The 20,669-nt window shown below is 47.6% G+C and overlaps 6 protein-coding genes across 6 annotated transcripts; 2 read left to right on the top strand and 4 right to left on the bottom strand.

The window, feature by feature from the left end:
• Window positions 1-91: 91 nt before the first annotated feature.
• On the bottom strand, window positions 92-2,740 carry GL218_08939 (Zinc finger protein klf1; the record flags this gene model as incomplete). The annotated part of the gene is made up of 6 exons (XM_033585755.1): window positions 92-1,190; window positions 1,254-1,515; window positions 1,614-1,673; window positions 1,735-2,097; window positions 2,149-2,334; window positions 2,392-2,740. The coding sequence occupies 6 exons, from the start codon at window positions 2,738-2,740 to the stop codon at window positions 92-94; spliced, it is 2,319 nt and encodes a 772-aa protein (XP_033440028.1).
• Window positions 2,741-4,099: 1,359 nt separating this feature from the next.
• GL218_08938 (3-hydroxybenzoate 6-hydroxylase 1) lies at window positions 4,100-5,643 on the top strand (the record flags this gene model as incomplete). Its single annotated transcript, XM_033585754.1, has 3 exons — window positions 4,100-4,165; window positions 4,219-5,137; window positions 5,228-5,643. 3 exons carry the CDS (start codon window positions 4,100-4,102, stop codon window positions 5,641-5,643), a joined length of 1,401 nt encoding a protein of 466 aa, XP_033440027.1.
• Window positions 5,644-5,946: 303 nt separating this feature from the next.
• On the bottom strand, window positions 5,947-7,268 carry GL218_08937 (12-oxophytodienoate reductase 1; the record flags this gene model as incomplete). Its single annotated transcript, XM_033585753.1, has 3 exons — window positions 5,947-6,301; window positions 6,366-6,639; window positions 6,710-7,268. The coding sequence occupies 3 exons, from the start codon at window positions 7,266-7,268 to the stop codon at window positions 5,947-5,949; spliced, it is 1,188 nt and encodes a 395-aa protein (XP_033440021.1).
• A 1,693-nt stretch (window positions 7,269-8,961) lies between these two features.
• Window positions 8,962-12,833, top strand: GL218_08936 (Xanthine dehydrogenase; the record flags this gene model as incomplete). Its single annotated transcript, XM_033585752.1, has 7 exons — window positions 8,962-9,091; window positions 9,294-9,313; window positions 9,370-10,129; window positions 10,183-11,662; window positions 11,717-12,245; window positions 12,297-12,447; window positions 12,505-12,833. The coding sequence occupies 7 exons, from the start codon at window positions 8,962-8,964 to the stop codon at window positions 12,831-12,833; spliced, it is 3,399 nt and encodes a 1,132-aa protein (XP_033440020.1).
• Window positions 12,834-13,092: 259 nt separating this feature from the next.
• GL218_08935 (putative methyltransferase-like protein C27D7.08c) lies at window positions 13,093-14,655 on the bottom strand (the record flags this gene model as incomplete). Its single annotated transcript, XM_033585751.1, has 1 exon — window positions 13,093-14,655. The coding sequence occupies one exon, from the start codon at window positions 14,653-14,655 to the stop codon at window positions 13,093-13,095; it is 1,563 nt and encodes a 520-aa protein (XP_033439994.1).
• Window positions 14,656-15,735: 1,080 nt separating this feature from the next.
• Window positions 15,736-18,537, bottom strand: GL218_08934 (uncharacterized protein; the record flags this gene model as incomplete). The annotated part of the gene is made up of 3 exons (XM_033585750.1): window positions 15,736-17,272; window positions 17,537-17,689; window positions 18,236-18,537. The coding sequence occupies 3 exons, from the start codon at window positions 18,535-18,537 to the stop codon at window positions 15,736-15,738; spliced, it is 1,992 nt and encodes a 663-aa protein (XP_033439993.1).
• Window positions 18,538-20,669: the final 2,132 nt, after the last annotated feature.

Raw genomic sequence — 20,669 nt, 5'->3', positions numbered from 1 at the left:
ACGTCTGAGTAGACCCTTGTCTCACGACGAACAGCTTTAGCCTCTTTTTTTATTTTCTTTATATCGTACGTCCGTATCGAAATACGTGCACTCAGACAGTAGTATCATCAAACTGCCCTATTAACCTCCACGGGATCAAGCCTTTAAGCACGGTGACGCCAGCATGCACAATTCCCCAGCGAACTTTACTCAATACCTCTGCCATAACCCACACCAAACCGCTAGTTCGCTTCAGCCCCTGTATTTCAGGTAAACCATGAATCCCCGCTTCTACCATCGAGTCTAGAAGCATCCGCATTTCTGCTTGAGCATCCCACACCAGTTCACTATCATCTTCGGGGACGGAACCAAACCCCTTGGCGCCGGTGTGGTGAAATGTCCATACCGTCAACGTGGCTAAGTAGAGACACCATGGTACATGAAATAGGCCCATAGAGTCGAAATCGACGAACGTGTGTGATGCGCTTTGGAGCAATTGGGCTGCGTGCCAAACCGCCGCTACCGCGCTCCCAGATCCGTCAGTATTGTCAGATCCTGGGATCGTACGGCTCATAGCCCATCGTTTCACGACCTTCTCTGAGCGGATAAAGTCGTTCCGTTGAACAGACCGCCCGAGGATATGTCGTGCGCCAGCAAATATTTGTATGTCGAGGAATTCCGAGTGTAGAAGTGTATGAGCTGCATGGTACACGGCCACGTACGCGGTACGCCAGACATCGAGTTCAACTTTTGCATTTTCGGGGACGGTACCCTTCCTCATCTCCACAGATGTGATATCGGACAGGCGTAGGCAGAAGTTATCGAAGTCTATTTTCCACTCATGGTAAGCGTTTCCAAGACGGCTCTGCCATCGACCGCCCTGCGCGGAGATGACGCCAAGACTGGTCTGGTCCCGCCGCCGCATGTCCCAGAAAATGGACATTAAACCGTGAAAGATGAATATTCTCGATAGGCCGTTGAGTCGAGGACAACGGTGCGTGTCGCGCGTGATGTAAGACTTCAGTGCGAGGAGGTACATCGGCTCAGGGGCTGTGGAGAGCGAGAGGCGCGACCATTCGGCGGCTGTGGATGCCTCCCATAATGCTTGGTTGCAGGGTAGAGGGACCCGGAGCTCGAAGGCTGACATGCATAGAGATTGGCAGAATAGGACGGCGTGTTGGGTATCCCACATGAAGCATAGAAGAGCCAGCCTGGATGTTTTTATGTTAATAATCATCATGAATAAATACTGGGGTTTGCAAGATATTATTAACCTTTTCTTCTCCTCGGCCTCTACCCATTGTCTCCAGCTACAGTCATCGACCAAGTTGCCCTTATCATTATCTTCGTGTGGGCGAACTGGCCGGACAGACTGGCAGTCAGACCGCCTGATCAGGTTGATCAACATCCCGTGGAATAAATGGCTCATGTCGTGTTGTTTCTGACCTGCTCTACTCTTCCCGAAGCATTCGACTAACAGAATCGTCTGTAGCATCCAAAGGTCAGGTTTGGGGTTAAAGCTCGCGTGAGAAAATACTATTTAAGGTCAGAGTTATGAGAGCGTGGCCTCTTGGCAGATTTAGGAAAGAAATCACTATTCAGCAAATATAGTGAGGGTTCATAAAGATACTTACTCGCCGGGCGGATCACATCGTGTATGCAGACGGCAAATTGATGTGCCTCTTTCTCGGAGTCTAATGGCAAGAATTAGCAATGCCCCACCATTAAAGTAAGAAGGACGCAGAAACTACTCACAAGTAGCCCCGAGTAGAATCATGGACAGAAGTAATAATGTCTTATTTTGGCTTGGCTCAAAGGTGGCCAGGTGTATCAACGGATATGCGGTATTGAACCTGTTAAAGTATAGATCTAAGTAGGTTTGCAACGAAAGCTGTGACATCAGCGGATGGTTGATGTCGAGAAGGGAGCCACTGGGTGCTAACGGTCTTGAGGCTTTAACCGTCTCTAAAATCTGGCTATACGTATAGTCGTCTATATACGGTAGACGGTTTGGCGGTTGAAGAGTAGCCAGGGGTCGCTCGAATTCTGCTTCACCAAAGCCACCGAGTCCCCGATGGGCTTGCTTCGGTACGGGCGAGAGGCTAACAGCAGTTCTATCTGAAGAACCAGGACTTATTGAATTTTGAGTACTCCCTCCAGAAGGCATACAGTCAAGAGATTCCATGGGTGTTAATGAGGTCCCGGTCATCCCCCCTTCATATGCCCTAATACCCGGGGAGAAGTTGTCTTGACTTGAGCTCACAGGTGCATGATGTTGAACGCCGGAGTACATAGCCAGGGAAGTAGTAGGAACATACGGGGTATTCGAGACGGTAGCGCTCGAGACATTGTTATCTAGACTAAAAAGCCAATCATAGTTTACTTGTGTCGTATAAGGCATGTTAAACGAACTTGCTGTGTCCGGCTGGAACACTTCATCGTAGTTTATATCGAAGAAGGGAGGCTGGGATGTCTCGGGAGCAACCCAATACCCGCTATTACCATGTGAATCGAACTGCCCCGTCGTAAGCGCATAATCTGGTAAAAGGCTATGACTATGGCTATGGGTGAAAGCCGTATGTGATGCGGGATCGTTATCGCTTTGGTGGTCCGAGTTATGAGTCGATACAGGAGGTGAAATGGGACCTTCTACCTGGGATACGAACGGCGCTCCCACATTACTACTGCTACTGCTACCACGGGATGTGTTCTGTTCTACTGGCTTCTTTTGGACGATGTGTCCATCATGGTCTTTCCACATACGCTTGCGTGTATTCAAGGTTCCGACGCCTGCGCCTCCAGCTTCTTCATCCTTCTGTTTATGCCGGTTCATATGCCTTTCTACACGGTCGTGTCAACCCCCGTATATCTAAGACAGCGATGGGGTTCTTACCTAGAAGGTCCTGGCGCTTGAAGTGGGCGCGGCACCGCGGACAAGTAGCATCCCCATCGGTATGGTTCTTTTGATGACGATGTAGGTGCTCAGACCGCGAGAAAGATTTACCGCAACCATCATAGGTGCAAGTAAACGATCGCCTGGTGTTACCGTCACCCTCCCGAGTTCTATTACGCTTAGCTCGCTGCATACTGCCCAGCCTTACAATAAACTAGCAAACTCAACTAATTGTCATTCACCACTTTCAAAGAATCTTGTCATGTAGATCGTCTCGGAAGACGGAAAACCCCCATTCTTATCCTCCCATTAGATTTTAGAGGAGGGAGGAGAGACGGAAAGAAAAGAGGGGAGAGGAGTGTATATGTTTTAATGGCACCAGTATTAATTATTCACGGATTGAGGCTCTTGCTGACATAGAGTAGAGTGAACACACAATATTTCCGCCAAGAGCTGTGCAATCATCAAATCCGTACTTCAGCTATGTTCGTACGATGGTAAGCAAGCTGAATGCTGAATGTACCCCTTGTCCCTTGTCCCTTGTTCAAATCAATGCCGAAAATAACTGCCTCATTCTCAGCGTACCTACATATTCCCCCACCTTTGCTATCTCCTAAAGGTGATATATTACTATCAAGAGTGGGGTTGCCCATAAGCAGAACCATTTTACGGTGTTGGCTGGAGATAAGCCAACGGGTGTTCCGTACTTAGGTATGTAAGCCTAGAGGTAGTGTATGCAACTTTACGAACCTTAGACATAGATACTTCGGTCGGAAATATCTAAGGTGCATATAATTGTCCAATAGAGATATTTAAAGCAAAAAATATGTAAGGATAAGGAGTATAAGCTTGCTTTACCTAATTCATAATACATCCTTCTCAGATATGTAACCGAGGTATGTTACCACCTTGTACCTACATATGCAATAGCGTACGTGTGCATATATGATAACCATGACTTGGCGGCAAGACGACGTAAACATTACATTACAATCCGGATCACCGAAGAAGTGACACATGGATACACCCCAAGGGCGGAATGTCACGATCCCCCTATATACATACCGGTCATATCTTACAGGATTGTTATGGAGCCTCTTCATTTTTATCTATGATAAGTAGTCGTACGAAAGATATATTATGCCGTCATTTATTGACCTGTTATTCCCCCTTTAAACTTGAGGTAATAAGGTCAAATTTACCGTCATAGTAATACCGGATTTGAAAATGGCTTCCAAATTTCACCCAAAGGTATGGCAAAAAGTTAAGAGAGATGCGTCGAGCCAACTTCATGTAAGTGGATCACGAACTTATAAACCCGTTCAATTTATTGAGCTTCACTACAGATTATAATCGTAGGTGCCGGGCTCGGTGGACTTGGCGCAGCTATTTCTATACTTCTAGCAGGACATCGCGTGACCGTACTTGAAAGCGCATCTGAGATTGGCGAAATAGGTGCTGGTATTCAGGTTTTGCCTAATTCGTCAAGGATATTAATTTCTTGGGGACTCGAAGATGAGCTTGTTAAGCATGCGACGAAGCCTCGGTACGCGAACATGATCGGTTGGAAGGGTAATAAACTATCAAGAATGGATCTCCATGCTTATGAGAAGGCTCTGGGCACCCCTTTCTGGGATTTCCATAGAGCTAACTTACACCGTTGCCTCCTCGATCGGGCTGTCGAGCTTGGAGCTGAGATTCGTGTGAGATCGAGAGTCCAGACGATCGAATATCCCGCGGATGGATTAACGGCAAGCGCTGTGCTGAGCGACGGTAGGATTATGTCCGCAGATCTCATCGTCGGCGCAGATGGCATATCATCTCGGCTGCGCGAGGTTCTCCTCGGCAAACCAGACCCCCCTTTACCAACAGGTGACCTTGCCTATAGACTCCTCATCAATACCAAAGATATGCTGGCAGATCCTGAGTTACGACACTTTATTCAAAATCCCCAGGTCAACTACTGGATAGGCCCCGACGCACACGCGGTAAACTATGTTCTGAGAGGCGGGGAGTTATTCAACATGGTATTATTAGTCCCGGACGATATGCCTGCAGCTGCCATGACTGTGGATGGGAACGTAGAAGAGATGCAAGCATTATACAAAGACTGGGACCCCGTAATAGGCAAGATCTTAAGTCTGTGTCAATCTGTTCAGAAGTGGAAGCTTTGCATACGACCTACTTTAGAACAATGGACACATGAATCCGGGACATTTACATTGTTAGGGGATGCTGTCCACGCAACACTGCCATACCTCGCTAGTGAGTTACGTCTTATGATATGCCCCGATTTTCATACTATGCAGTCTCCATGTTCAGATATACTTCACTCATTTACTAATGACCCGCCAGGCGGTTGCGGTATGGCACTGGAAGATGGAGCGGCCTTGGGTCTCTGTCTTGCAAAGCTAACTAACAAGTCCCGCGAGCAAAAGTTATACGCACTTAAAGTGTATGAAGAGTGCCGAAAAGAGAGGACCGAAAGGGTAGTTGAAAGGGGCAATTTCCAACAGTACATGTATCATCTCCACGATGGCGAAGAACAGAAGGAAAGAGACAGGAGACTCGAAATGTTCGGGCAGATTGATGAAGAATTATTCAAAAATCCAGAAGTTATCACACAGCCACGATCAGAATCGGGGGATGATCCGTTACCTTGGAGGTATTATGGCGTAGGAGGCTGGCTTTTACCGTATGATATAGAGACGGCTGTGGAGCGTAAATGGGATCAGACACGGACAGAGAACCAGGCGCGCCCACTACTATGACTTACTTGATATTATTACTATCATAAATCTAACCTTTTAAGTTAGCCTTCTTAGAATTTTGTTTCTCCTATTCATCTTCCCAAACCTTCAAACTCAATCCCAAGAGGGATTTTAGTAGATTAGTGTGAAATCTAAAATGGGGGTGATAGCATAGTGGGACGCCTCCTCGTCACCTTTAACAGTACTAGAATGCAAGAAAATATAAATTTTCTATCGGCTACCTAGATGCCCTATGTCTAAATGAACATTTTCCAAAATTCGGAGTAGGTGGCTACCTATTAATGTCACAAGGCATTTAAAACATTAAGCCTTCTCTGCCGCATAAATGGGGTAATCCGTGTATCCCTTCTCCGGGGGCACCGTAAAGTAGAAGGTCGATCGGTCATACTTAGTTAGTGGGATTCCATCCGCAAGCCTTTGCGGCAGGTCAGGATTCCCAATAAACCACCTTCCGAAGCAAATGATATCGGCGGCTCCGGACTCCAGCTTCGGGACGGAGTTTTCCCAGTTGAAGCATCCTGTGCTTAAAAACGTAATCCCGCCCTGTTGAAGGATGTTCCTGAATGGTAACAACGAGACGGTAGATTCTTTGTCGTTCTGAGCAAGAGATTCAACCTTTTGCTGCTCGTCCAAAACCTCATCGAACCGAGGCTCGACCCTGCGATAAATATCAGTAAGCCACTCGAGAGATGTATATAATGGCATTGTCCTTTTTCTCTTACATATGAACGTAAACCGGTCTTTGGCTTGCAGGTAAATTTGCGATTTGCTCGCATAGATAAGACCAATGCTCTAATCTATTATTGTCCCTGGTAGATTGGAAGTAGTTCCAAGGGCTTAGACGTATTCCCACCTTATCAGAGCCTATTGCGTCGCAAACAGCTTTCAAGACATCCAGAGGAAATTTGCATCGCTTCTCAATGGATCCACCGTATTCATCGGTCCTATCGTTGATGTTGTCGTGAAGAAATTGTTCCAACAGATAGCCGTTAGCACCTATAGTCCACGACAACTCGGTTAATCAAGGGCCAAAAACTATCAGAAATTCTGTCTCCCTTCCACGTACCATGAATTTCCACACCGTCGAAACCTGCTTCTATAGCTCGCTTTGCGGCCCCTGCAAAATCTTGAACAATAGTCCGAATCTCATCTACCGTCAGAGGCTTGGGAGGAATAGAAGCACAGGATGTCCCTTCCAACCAAGAGCCCTCCATGGGATGATTGCTGGAGCTCGCTGGCGCCTTCCCACCAAGAAACGCAGGGGGTGAGGCCCGGCCCGTATGCCAGATCTGTAAGAAAATATACCCTCCCTTAGCGTGGACAGCGTTCGTAACTTTCTTCCAACCCTCAATCTGAGAAGAAGTAAAGATGCCGGGGATGCCTGGGTACCCCCCAGCATAGTGGGAGATATCGGTAGCTTCAGAAATCAGCAGCCCACCCTTTGTAGCCCGCTGCCCGTAGTATTCCGCCATTAGATCACCGGGAACGAATATACCATCGCTCTCCTTGATCCCTCGCATGCGAGTACATGGTGCCATGGCGATACGATGGTGAAGTTCATAATTTCCCAACTTGATAGGGGTGAACAACTTTGTGTCCTTCAACGGTGCATATTTTTGGGACATTCTAGTATTCTCGTACGTAGATTTTCAACGATTGTTAGTGATTCTCAGGAGATGTGTGCTTTGAAGGAGCTCGTCAAGTATGACTTTCTAAGATCTTTTACGCAGCAATAGACCGAGAAATGTGAGAATATACAGAGGTTGATAATTGCATGATATTGTTCCCAGTCATCCTTTAGAGCGCAAACTAACTATCTACAATAACGGCCCAAACCAATATAATCCACCATTCAACGCCTAGTCGTAAGTGGGGATAACTTCACGGGAGCTTGATGTCGGGCAACAGTGGGGTTAGTAATACTCGGGGTATGATTCTTGGTGGGGTAGGTATATTTATGTTGTGTATGAATGGGGGAGTCAGGGGTGGTCGCCACGTATATGAAAGAGTATAGATATATACGTAAAATAATAGGCACATAAAATACATGTGAGTATGTAAAGTAGGCAATTTATATATCCAACGTGTTGGTAGATCATACGGTGCATTTTTTTTTTTTTAAAAACCCCCCATTAAATCATTCATGTTTATAGGGCGATTGGATTATGCTTACATTTGCCCCTAAAGCACACACCGGAGCTCACTATCTGGGATCTTTATGCCCGAACCTTATGCCCGATCAGAGTGGGGGATGGCAATGAATGACATATCAAACCTTAGATATGTTTAGGTAACTACTTCTACCTTGTACGATAGCTTTAAACAAACTTAGAGATAGCTATCAGCCATGTCTGTGCATAGCTACTCCGAATTAGATGAATACCTAGGGTAGCCAGAACAAGATAATAAACTTCAAGATTCATGTTATCACCATCTACCAATACCCTCGCCTTCTATTAGCTCTCGTGAAACTATGGCAGCAGCTGATATACTTCCAAAACCGCCTATAACCGGGTTGCCATTCGTACCACAAGATGTTCGCGCCCCGTCTGCTGCCGAAGCTCTCACGCCTCTAATACAGTCAACATATACCACCTCCGAGTTATGTTTTTTCGTCAACGGCCGTCGAGTTACAATTCCGAATCCTAACCCTGATTGGGTTCTCCTCGACTGGATCAGAGCCCAGGGCAACTTAAAAGGAACCAAGCTTGGATGTGGCGAAGGTGGATGTGGCGCCTGTACTGTTGTCCTTCAGACCGTTGAAGAGGGCAGGCGGTTAAGGCACAATGCTGTGAATGCTTGCCTTTTCCCCTTGGTCGGCGTCGATGGAAAAAGTCTAATTACTATCGAGGGCTTGGGCACCGTTGATAGCCCGCATCCTTTACAAGAACGGGTAGCAAAGATGCAGTAAGTTATTAGCCTGTCGTATAGCTTCGACCTATACACCACTATTCTAATACCAGGGCTGTTGCTAGTGGTTCTCAGTGCGGATTTTGCACCCCTGGAATAGTAATGAGTCTGTATGCACTCGTTAGAAACTCGTATCAAGACGGGAAGTTTCGGCTTTCGGCCTCTGATGTTGAACTGCAAGGCCATTTAGACGGCAATCTTTGTAGATGCGTATGTATCTGCTTCTGGACTCGTACTCAAGTCTCGTGCTCAATTTATTCAGACAGGTTACAAACCAATTCTTGAGGCTGCCAAGACGTTTATTTTAGAGGATTTAAAGGGCGAATTGATAGAAGATAATAATCCCACCCCTTTAAGTGCTCATGAGGATGACGATGGTCTTCTGCAAACGCCACCAAATCGAAGTGGATGCGGTTCCTCCTCCAGCGGTTCTTGTGGACGTCCGGGGGGCTGCTGCCGCGACCCGTCGACGTCTTCATCCGGGAGCAGTACCCACAGGACATCCTCTCAGGAATCCTCCAATACACGAGCAACCTCCGTAGATTCAGGCAAACCTACGACATCGCCTTTCTCGTTTATACCATACAACCCTACAGCAGAAATCATATTCCCGCCAGCTCTTTGGAAATATGAAGAACGGCCTATCTGTTATGGAGATGGGAGAAAGATTTGGTTTAAACCTACAACTCTAGAGCAATTGATAGAATTGAAAGATGCTTGGCCCTCTGCTAAAATCGTAGGGGGCGCTAGCGAGACACAGGTAAGGTCATATATGTTCATATCCTACTGTTCCAAACGTTTCTTACGTGGAAATAGATCGAGGTTCGCTTCAAGAAGTCCGAATATCGGGTATGCGTCTACGCGTCGGACATCAAAGATCTTAACAGCTTCAAGGAACCTAGTAGTGATGCTGATCTCAAGAGCCTTTCGGAAGTATCTATCCCAGGTAATATGCCGCTAACCAAGGTAGAAGACCTATGTGCCACATTATTTATAAAGCTTGGTGCTAGAGCAAGCGCACTTGAGGCACTTCGAAAGCAGCTTCGATACTTCGCAGGCCGTCAAATTCGAAACGTTGCCAGCCTGGCTGGGAACTTGGCGACTGCAAGTCCCATCTCAGATGCTGCCCCGGCACTACTAGCAGCAGGATCTACAATCACTATAAGATCTAAGGGAAAGGGCCCCTATGATATACCACTTTCAACGTTCTTCATTAAGTATCGGACAACCCAGTTGCCTCCCAACGGTATAATCACACATATCAAGATTCCACTATCACCACCAGAGACGTTAGAGGTAACGAAGGCATATAAGCAAGCAAAGAGAAAAGATGATGACATTGCGATTGTGACTGCTGGTTTCCGAATACGTATAAGTCAGAAAGGAACTGTCGAACAGGCGACATTCGCGTATGGTGGCATGGCACCTATTACCACAGTCGCGGCCGTGACCCAGAAGGCTGTGATAGGAAAGCAATGGGCAGAGAGTAGTACGCGTGAAGAAGCTCTTCAGGCTCTTTTACAGGACTTTGATTTGGCTTTTGGTGTACCAGGTGGAATGGCTCAGTATAGGAAGGGTAGGTCTCATAAACCTAGTTCCGTAACCCCTATTTGCTAACAACTCTAACAGTTCTCACCTTGTCCCTATTTTTCCGTTTCTGGCAGGAAAGTCTCACAGAATTAGGCCTTGCTGAAATCGAAAGTGATGCTATTCAGGAGATACATCGGGGAGTATCTTCTGGGACTCGCGATCACGTTGTTACTCCGGGTACCAATGTAGTAGGTAAAGAAATACCGCATCTTTCGGCCTTGAAGCACTGCACCGGCGAGGCAGAATACATCGACGACATGCCCCGGCAAAATAATGAGTTGCATTGCGCTCTCGTTTTATCAACAAAGGCACATGCAAAGATAACCGCCATTGATTGGAGCCCTGCGCTTGAAATGCCAGGAGTTGTGGGTTATCTTGACAAGGACAGTGTATCGAGAGAAAACAATACGTGGGGTCCAATCCGAGTAGATGAGCCCCTATTTGCGGCAGACAAAGTTCATTCACATGGCCAGACAATAGGTCTAGTCTACGCCGAGACGGCATTGCAAGCTCAAGCTGCCGCCGCCAAAGTCAAGGTAACATACGAGGTATTGCCAGCTATAATCACCATTAGCCAAGCCATAAAAGCCGAGAGTTATTTTGAGCATGGAAAGCAGTTGAAAAAAGGGGCAGCTATTCAAGGGCCTCTAGATGACGAATTCGCTAAATGCGAGCACATCTTCGAAGGGTCTACGAAGCTAGGCGGTCAAGAGCACTTCTACTTGGAGACTATTTCCGCATTAGCGATTCCGCATGTCGAGGACGGTTCCATGGAAGTCTATGCCTCTACTCAGAACCTAGCAGAGAACCAGATTTTCGTTGCTCAAGTACTTGGCGTACCAATGAGTCGCGTAAATATGAGAGTCCGACGTCTCGGGGGTGCTTACGGTGGAAAGGAGTCGAGAGTCACACCAGCAGCATGCCTTGTTGCTCTTGCGGCTAAAAAGGAGCGGCGTCCCATGAGGATAATGCTAAATCGCGACGAAGATATGTCATCTAGTGGGCAGAGAAATCCAATGCAATGCAAATGGAAAATTGGCACGGATGCGAACGGAATAATCCAGTGCTTCGATGCGGATATCTATTGCAACGCCGGGTACTCCCTAGACATGTCTGGCGCCGTTATGGATCGGGCCTGTACTCACATTGATAATTGCTACAATATACCACACGCCTGGATACGCGGATGGGTGTGCAAGACAAATACAGTATCGAATACTGCGTTCCGAGGCTTTGGCGGGCCACAAGCGATGTACTTGGCCGAGTCATACATGAGTGTCATTTCCGAGCGGCTCAATATAGATATTGATGAACTTCGGCTCAAAAATCTATATAAACAGGGTGATTTGACCCCCTTTTTACAATCCATCGATGCCGACTTCCATATCCCAACCATGCTGGAACAGCTCAGCGCCAACGCCGATTATGAGAACAGGAAGAAGGAAGTCCAATTATTCAACTCCAGGAACCGCTATAGGAAGAGAGGGATATGTATGATACCTACCAAATTCGGACTCAGGTAAGCCATTCCATGGTCATTCGTGTAATAAATTGAGTTAATATTATATCATAGCTTTGCCACTGCTCTACATCTGAACCAAGCTGGCGCATACGTAAGAATCTACGAAGATGGTTCGATCCTCCTTCACCACGGAGGCACAGAGATGGGACAGGGTCTGTACACCAAGATGTGCCAAGTTGCAGCTGAAGAGCTCGGCGTGAGCGTGGACCAAATATTTAATAAAGACTCCCAGACCGACCAAGTCGCCAACCCATCCCCAACCGCCGCATCGTCGGGTAGTGATCTTAATGGCATGGCTGTCAAGAATGCTTGCGACCAGCTTAATGAACGCCTAGCGCCCTACAGGGAACAATTCGGACGGGATGCTCCAATGTCAAAAATCGCCCATGCCGCATACCGAGATCGAGTTAACCTTGCGGCCAATGGATTTTGGAAGATGCCTAAGATAGGATATAAATGGGGAAATTATGAAGACCCCCTTCCGATGTACTACTATTTCACTCAAGGTGTAGCTATCACGGAGGCCGAATTAGATCTTCTTACAGGTGATCATACCGTTCTAAGGACGGACATAATGATGGTAAGTATCTATTAGAGCGAGATAATAAATTCTGTCTAATAGTCAAACTAGGATGTCGGTCGTTCTATCAACCCTTCAATCGACTATGGGCAAATTGAAGGGGCCTTCGTTCAAGGACAGGGTCTATTTACCATGGAAGAATCGTTGTGGACGCGAGAAGGTGAAATATTCACGAAGGGACCTGGGACTTATAAGATACCAGGTACGTGTCAACGAATTTTTATTCCAGCAGAGTGACGTATATTGACATGAGCGTAAGGTTTCTCGGATATCCCTCAAATCTTCAACGTGTCCATGTTGAGGCACGACTCAGAAGGAAATGCTATAAGCTGGAAGCATCTCCGCTCTATCCAGAGTAGCAAGGGCATCGGGGAACCGCCGCTCTTCTTAGGTTCGACGGTATTCTTCGCCCTTAGGGAAGCGGTCAAAGCTGCGAGAGAGATGAACGGCGTGACGGAACCATTGGTTCTTGACGCCCCAGCAACAGCGGAAAAGCTGCGCCTAGCTGTTGGCGATGAATTTGTCAAGCGCGCTGCTGTTGTCCCGAAAGAAGGGGAGACGAACTTTTTCGTTCGTATCGAGGATTAGACGATATCAAGTATGCGATGGGTCTTGGAAGGTTATAGGGTTCACAGTATCATCAAGGATGTATATTTTCATTTTGTTTATTACATGAAGGTCAGTATTGCATTACCAGGGGCCATTCATCATACGAAAACGGGATGGGGCGGTACGGTATAGTAGGGACAGCAATTTAATAACTTCGAGTTCTAATAATTTATTGGGTGTGCTTGTGATTGGTGCATAGCGCTCTCAAATTAACATTAGGACTTAATATCATACCTCATTACTCCTGGGTTGACGCGAGGATAGCCTTTCGGAGGAATCCCGTGAAACTCTCGAAAATCGTATGATCATTCCCCTGGAGCCAGCGGGCCACGATCGCTACTTGATCCTTATCATCCTTATCTCCTGAAGTCTGTATTGTTAATAAGAAGCCAAATGTACTATGTGTCGTGTCCTGCTCCGCCATTTGCTTGGGCTTCTTTTGACGAAACGATGAAGACTCATCTTCGATGGTATTTCCCCTTTCTCTAACCTTTTTCCTACGATAAGCTCGACTCCAAACATTGCCATTAGAAAAGCCTACGCCCTTTGACAACTGCTTACTCCAGCTCCACGAATCCAGGTCGATACCCTCCATCGTATCGCTAACAGCGCGCTCAAGCTGTCCCAGTTCGACTTGCGAGCTAGATCTCATAACAACTATTACCTCTGTGGGTTCCGGTAGGATCTTTTTCCCAGCCGAGGGCTCACAGCCCCTACTAGCCGACAGATTCGGCCTCCTGTTCCCGAAACTCCACCCAATAGCCCACCTACGCGTCTTATTCCCTTGAACGAATGCTGTAATAGCATAATTAGTCACTCCATACTCCTTCAAGATGCCCACGAGTACTTCCAGACTTGACTGTTTGCCAAGCATGCACGTGTACCACTGCACCCTCTCTCGTAAGACTAGGGACTCATCAATCATCCGCTGGATAAACCCGATCTCGCCCCCAGTGCACACCATCTCGACTGGCGCGCCCGTACATGCGGTATTTGGGGGCCGGGATTTTTGCTTAGCCAGATCTGTGAGTTCGGCCTCGGACGTGTAGAAGGGAGGGTTAACCATGGTGAAGTTAATGGTTTCTAGGCCTAGTTCATCCAGAGGGATAAGACAGTCCGTGATAGTGCGACCGACCACACGGATTCTAGATTGTAAATTGTTTAACTGAACGTTTTTACGCGCGTAAGATAATGACTTTGTATTAACGTCGGTTGCAATGAATGTCCATGACGGTCGCTGAACACAACCAAGAAGCGGGTAGATGAGACTGGCGCCGGTGCCAATGTCTAACCCAGTTACCCGCCGAGTTGGTTCGTTAGAGTCCAGGTATGGAATTGAGGATGAGTCAAGAAGATCTTTCAGCCAAAGTATATAGTTATGCCGATTAGGTACCGGAGGGCAAAGTCGGTCCGTGGGCAAATCGACTGTCAAACCAAAATCCCGCTTGAGGAGGGTCTTGGTCAGTTGCATGACTGACTTAGGATTATTAAAGTCAAGATGCGAACCGCGCTCCAACACGGCTTCAAATTCTGGGTCGTGCTGTCCGAGCAGGCGAAAGTTCAGCTCCTCCGTGTACAGCGTTTTGTAGTAATAGTCACCCCGTAGTTCTCTAAGTAGCACTGGCCCCGAAGAACGGTCGTTATTGGTAACCGAGCATTCAGTTGCCGGTGACGAAGAGGTCTCCTGGTCTAGGATAGTAGATGAATTATTGAAACCTTTTCCGAGTTCAAGTCCATCTTTATTAGTCAATTTGCGTTTTGTTCCACGCTTAGGGCCATTGTCCTGGCCCGACGTATCCATCTCCTTTCCGTGTCTTAAAAAGCCAGTGCATGCTGATAGTGGTGCTTGACTTTACGCTGTGACCGGAGAAACGACAATTATACGGTTACCGCATGAAATTACTCGCCTCGCATGCATCTGGAGAACGGGTACCGAGACGTAGATATGAGGTGTCGTTACTGGGCAAGGCTAGGGAATGAATCAGTTAGATGTTGATAAACAAAAGCAAAATTCCATAATGATAATTGATAATTACCTGATATTAATTAGATACAAGGCACGTGATACTTACCTCTTACACCTTATCGGGCTATCCACATGTCTTAGGAGGTAGTCTACGGCTACCGACGTATCATTTCAAGGCCATCACTAGATTTAACAATCTTAGAATATTGTCACTCAAATATATAGAAAATATATAGATAGGAGTCAACATGTCAAGTACAAATCCATTAAGCTATGGTAGACCATAATCGAATTAACTAGCAATCGCAAATCAAATGCCTAATAATAATAGTACAAGTTTGCTCGAAGCTACAAGTCGGCTTCAACTGTAGCTACCAGGCCATCATTACCTAAGGCAACATCTTTCTGCAGTACGCATAAAAATCCACTTATCCCCCCTTAATTTTTTTTCTTCGGCTGTTTCCTCAACCCTTCCCTCGTGACCTCTCCATGTGCAACAATCAGTAGCTATGGTAAAATGTGTCTAGCCGAGTCATGAGGGGGGAAAAACAGCCAAATCTGTAAACATAAAGCGCCGCCCAAAGATTCCACCATGCTAAAGGAGTTGCGCCTCCTTATAAATATCGTGGCATTCAGCGAGATTATAGCCATTCGACCCGTCCGGATATTGGCATATCGCGGCGTATTGCGAGGGCTGAAAAGATTTCGCTCGAGCGGCATGAAACTCCACGAATAACTTCCAAAACAAAGCCCCTGAAAGGCAATCCGAGAACACCAACAAACGCCAGTCCATGTTTCCCTTATTAACACAGCCTCGTAGGAAGATACGCCGGGTTATCATGAAACGGCACTTGGATAATGCGTAAGTGCAAGTAGTACAAGGTTTAGAGGGCGTGGGGATTGATGCTCGGGTCTTCACACACCTCCGCCCATGAAGGCAGCGAGATCGTCTAACTCTAGCAGCTGGCGCTCGAACGCCACGCAAAGTTCGGCTGCAGTCATATCGTTGCCAGCAGCCGGCGCGGATTCGGCCGGCTGTCCAGACGAGGAAGGTGCTGGGGACTCTGCCTTCGATTGGCCCGGCGGGGGGCTCGCGGTGGCTGGCGGCGACACACCAACCGATCCTCCATTGATAGTGGTGAATCCGGACTTTCGTGGTGGCTCGCTACCTCGACTATCCGTCTGCTCTTGAGCGTTCGCCGACTGCGGGCGCTCGTAATCCATGCTATCAGGGTTGTCCGGTTGGCTTGCTGTGTCCTCTTTGATCAAGGGCACAATCGTCTCGGGTTGTGTTCTCTGAAGTGTCCTATCACCGTTCCGTAGGACCTTATTCATAACAGATAGATGGCGGTACCAGGGAACAGCCAAAATCCAAATGTTAGCCCCATCTTGAAGAAAGCGCATACCATCACGAACAATCGATTCGGCCGTTTCGTTCAAATCGCCGGGTGTCAATCCCTTTAGGCTAAACCAAGCCACAGTAGAACAGGCTGTAAAGCACGAAAACAACATTACCAAAGGGAAGTTGAGGACAGCATCCTTGTCCGCGTTAGATTCCAAGGCTAGTAGGAGAGATACCACGCTGTCAGCAGCTGCAAATACACGATCAACTGTCTGCAAGTGAACATGAGGCACCATACGCCAGGTCTCGTGATTGAATCCGTCAGTGGTAACAAGGTGAAGCAGCCTACGACGGTTTACCATGATGGTAGCGCAGTGAAGGAGACAATGCAACATAGCGTATGTAAATCCACTACCCATCGTAATGTGTAGATTGATTTGCCTGGTTTTATTATCCATGAAGTGTGGTGGTAACGAATTGCGGACTGCTTCAATACCTGCCTCAAGAGAAGCGCAGTCCTCTTCGGAGAAAGTAGCACTCGTCACGGTAGTGAGCATTTCGACGACGTTACGCCAGGCCTGGGTTGCCATCACGATGTGGCCAAACTCGCCAACCTCAGAGATTGGGGTGGATGGCGTGGGAAGCGCCGGGGGCGGACCACCGGCGAGGGTACGAACATATACGGGCGTACCGAAGTTGTAGCTCATGTCGAGGCACGGAAGTGGAACATCCTTGATGTCATGGTGGGACACGGCCGGCTGGCGACCGGGGCTACTTGTGAGGAAGCAATCCAACACATAGATAAGCCACAAGGTACGGCGAAATGATTCCTCCTTAATGAACTGATCCGGATCGTCTCGGTTCTGGTGAACCGCAATTATCCGATACATCTGAGCCATACGAGCGGCTTGGCCAAGGTAAATGTACGCGCGGACAGCATTGCGGTTACCCCATTCGTGGATGATCAAGAGGCAAAGAGCCTGAATATCCGCCAAGCTCGGATTGTCGAGATTCTGCATGATTATATTGATAGCCTTGACGGCAAAATGCTCGGCCGCAGCCGAAGCACCTCCCTGGCCGCCATAACGACGAATCAAAGCGGGAGAGCTCCTATAACGCGAGACAAATGGTTAGGTAAGCCCGGTTGACTTAAATAGATGTAACAAGGTATTTTCATAGGCGATCGGGAAGCCAGGTGGTGGCAAGGATTTACGGAAAGGTAAAATCATTGGTGGATTAGGCGAAACGCGAATGCAACTCCGGAGATGAATGAACCATTCGCCCGGAATCCTTTCAGAAGTGGATAAGGCGGGTTCCGGGGAATTATGTTCAATAAACGGGGAGACAGTACGAAAAAATGAAATGTTTGCTTACCGTGCAGCACAAGTCAGAAGACCGTTAACAATGCTAGCCTCGAGGGTGCCGTTCTTAAGCTTCTGTAGGAAGGAAGGTTTGTGAAAGGCGACACAAGACGGAATAGTCTTGCTGATTACCCTCTCACATTCCGTCACCAGTTCCGGATTGAGTCTGTGGGGACGGACGAAAATACGTGTTAGTGGATCCGATCAACGCGAACGAAGTTTGGGGGAGGACAAGGGTGCTTGGATTGAAATAGGAGCGCGTGTTGGGGGTTGCAGGGACAAACGGAGTATGGAGGCAGACGAGCAGATGGGCTGGGCAGGATGGGCAGGATTGGGGGCCTAGGAAAGAGACGCTGGAGATGCCGAGGCGAGAAACGAGGCAACCGGCATCCATCCCATTCACAGCCACCCAGAATCAGACTAGTGGTTGAATGTTGGGGGATGATTTGGCCGGCTGCACTCTGCCTTGACCGACGACGCCAGGGAGCACGGATCACCAAGTACCAGAATCTATTCGGAGCGTGTAGCTGCCACCAATTTGGGTCAAGACCGAAACACCAGGATGCCTCCCCCCTCCCGTAATAATGGCTAGAGGCCATAAGGAAGTAGAAGTATCTCGGGGAAGGGAAAAAGAAAAGAGGACAAATAGTAAGATAAATTATGATGACGTCGATAGAAAAGAAAGAGAAAGAGGAAATAAAAGATAACTCACTTCTCGCTATTGGTCTGCATACTGCGCGGCAAAACAGCGCCGGATGCTACAGGCTGGCGGTCGCTGGTTGCCGACACGCTTCGCTCGCCAGGTAGACTCTCACGCGGGCGAGGAGGTCTTGCTGGTGATTGACCATGGTGATGAGCCATACTCTCCGAAGGTAGATAACATTCGTGCATCCCCTTGGCACAGTTCCTGCATGGTGCGCGACCATTCTCGTAGACACACTTCGTTTTTCCCTTGCGACAACGCACACAAGCGCCGCCGGCTCTGAGCGACGTGCCGCGGACGACAGACGTCATGATGAGTATTAGACCAAAGATGTATCGCAAGTGAGAGAATAGATGATGATACTATTCCGGACAATAAGGCGACACTCCGAATGCAGGTCCGGCAGAAGATGATAGAGTGATGGAAGAGTTATTTGTGTAGACGGAGAAGACGGGAGGCGGTGGATGTTCGGTGCGGGTGGATGGGAAATTTTTTAGTTGTGTAAGTTTCGGTCGGAGTGGAGGGGGGGGCTTCTTAGTGGGAAGGGAAAACTAGTAGGTAGAATAGGTTAGGAAGAAGAGAGGAAAGGGAAAAAAAAGAAAATGGAACTTTTTTTTTTCTTGGAAGGATAGAACCTGGGTGATGGCGCTCTGGCGCGAAGCCGCTGGAGAGGGATGTTGCAGGAGACGGGGCAGGACGGGAGGGAGAACAGAAATTAAGACGGACCAGACTCGGGCGTTTGCGCTAAAAATCAGAGCGCGCACCTGAGCCAACCTCGAGCACTGATGATTTCCAGGCGGTCAATTCGGGGGAGGGGTGTAAAGCGCGGCCTAGCCCGGCTCTTTCTTCCTTAGGTATCTCGCACTTCCCTCCTTCTGCCCTCTCTCTTTCTTCTTGTGTACTTTATTTCCCTTGTGGGGGGGCCACAACCGGGGATTCGCCCGTGCGGCAAGTGCTCACCAGACGCGTTCGTGAATGACGTTTTATTTTTACTTTATTCAATTTATTTAAAAATCGAGTATTTAAATAATACACGTGCATTAAAATAGAAGAGAAGATAGAAAAGGGAAAAGAATATTATTTTCTCTATTAAAAGTTGATCGACCGGAGACAGGCTGATGAAATCCTTAAACTCAAACATGTTTCCCTAGAGGGGGGCTTTTCGGCTCCACGGCTCCCGGCGCTGGTCGTCTCTTTCGCGTGGGAGTTTACCAATTTGGCTAGGCAATGGTACGGGGCCCTCCCGTACTGTCTATACATACTGTGACAGCGCAATACGGGAAGGGAGGCGTGAACACGTACTTCGTAATCCGTCCGCGCCCGTATGTACTTTATTTTATTTTTTTTATTTTTTTTTTAACTCTGGCGACATTACTTCCTTTTTTCAAATCTATTTTTTTTTTTTTCAATTATTTTGCCTCTCCTCTCTCTCATAGCAATTATAATTCACATACTTCAGTTGGTGAGAACGGACCTTTGCGCATTGTATTTGATGGGAAACGAGGTGTTCCTTAAATCATATTGGGTAATCTAGTTGTGTGGATTTATTCATTTTGCTTGTTTCGTTACCGCTCTCAAAGATAAATCCGAAATAGAACATTTCGGCAAGCCGACCGAGCTCCTTGTTACGTACCCTACTTTTAAACCTCGGAGGCGGATGACGGGAGAAAATAAAAAGTTTAACCTGCTACGCTTTGACTAGATACGCACCTAATGTGCGAAAAGGAAAGCAAGGACAAAAAAAGGAGCATACGCCTCTTTTACCTCTGTGTAAGGTGAAGTAACTGAAGACAGCGCTGGTAAAATACTTCATACTGTGAGTGCGGACTCGGGTCTAGAGCGGCGGGTGGACTGGGGCTTTTTCGGAGTGTCGGTCCCTGTTTTACTGCCTACCAACAAATCTCTCCAGCCTCCTAATCTAAAGTTACCTCCCGGGAATGCCATTTTAATCAGGTTGATTGTCTAATGAGCTGATAGTACCTTGTGTTATATTATTATATTATGTTACCAAACCTTTCGTTCGAAAGTTGGCATTCGGAACATTTAACCTTGACGCCATCAAGACTTATTTCCCAACCAGCAGGTTTGTAAATAAATACTAGGTAGGTAAATACTGTAGGCTAGGAAATATACCGCTACTTCCGAGGGCGCACTGGTTCTAACCGGTTCGTCTTACCCACCCGGTATGTCATAGGGAAATGGCATCGTAAACTATGCTTCGGGGGTTGTTATTCGGCTGACGAAGCTATTGAATCGGTTAGCCGGGGCTGACTCGATGCAACCTCGACCAGGCAACCCAACCCCGCCACGTTAGCTGCTGCTTAAGAATTCCGCCGGCCGTCGTCCTATACGCAGCCCATCATGTCGTGCGTGTTACAGGCCACTAGAAGGGAACACACGGGACGGGAAACCTCCCACTGGTCACGCATTGCTGACCGAGATG

The sequence above is a fragment of the Daldinia childiae genome (genome assembly GCF_008694065.1).
Source record: "Daldinia childiae strain JS-1345 chromosome Unknown Scaffold15, whole genome shotgun sequence".
In the NCBI taxonomy this organism is placed as follows: Eukaryota; Fungi; Ascomycota; class Sordariomycetes; order Xylariales; family Hypoxylaceae; genus Daldinia; species Daldinia childiae.
This window is presented reverse-complemented; position numbering and strand designations above follow the sequence as displayed.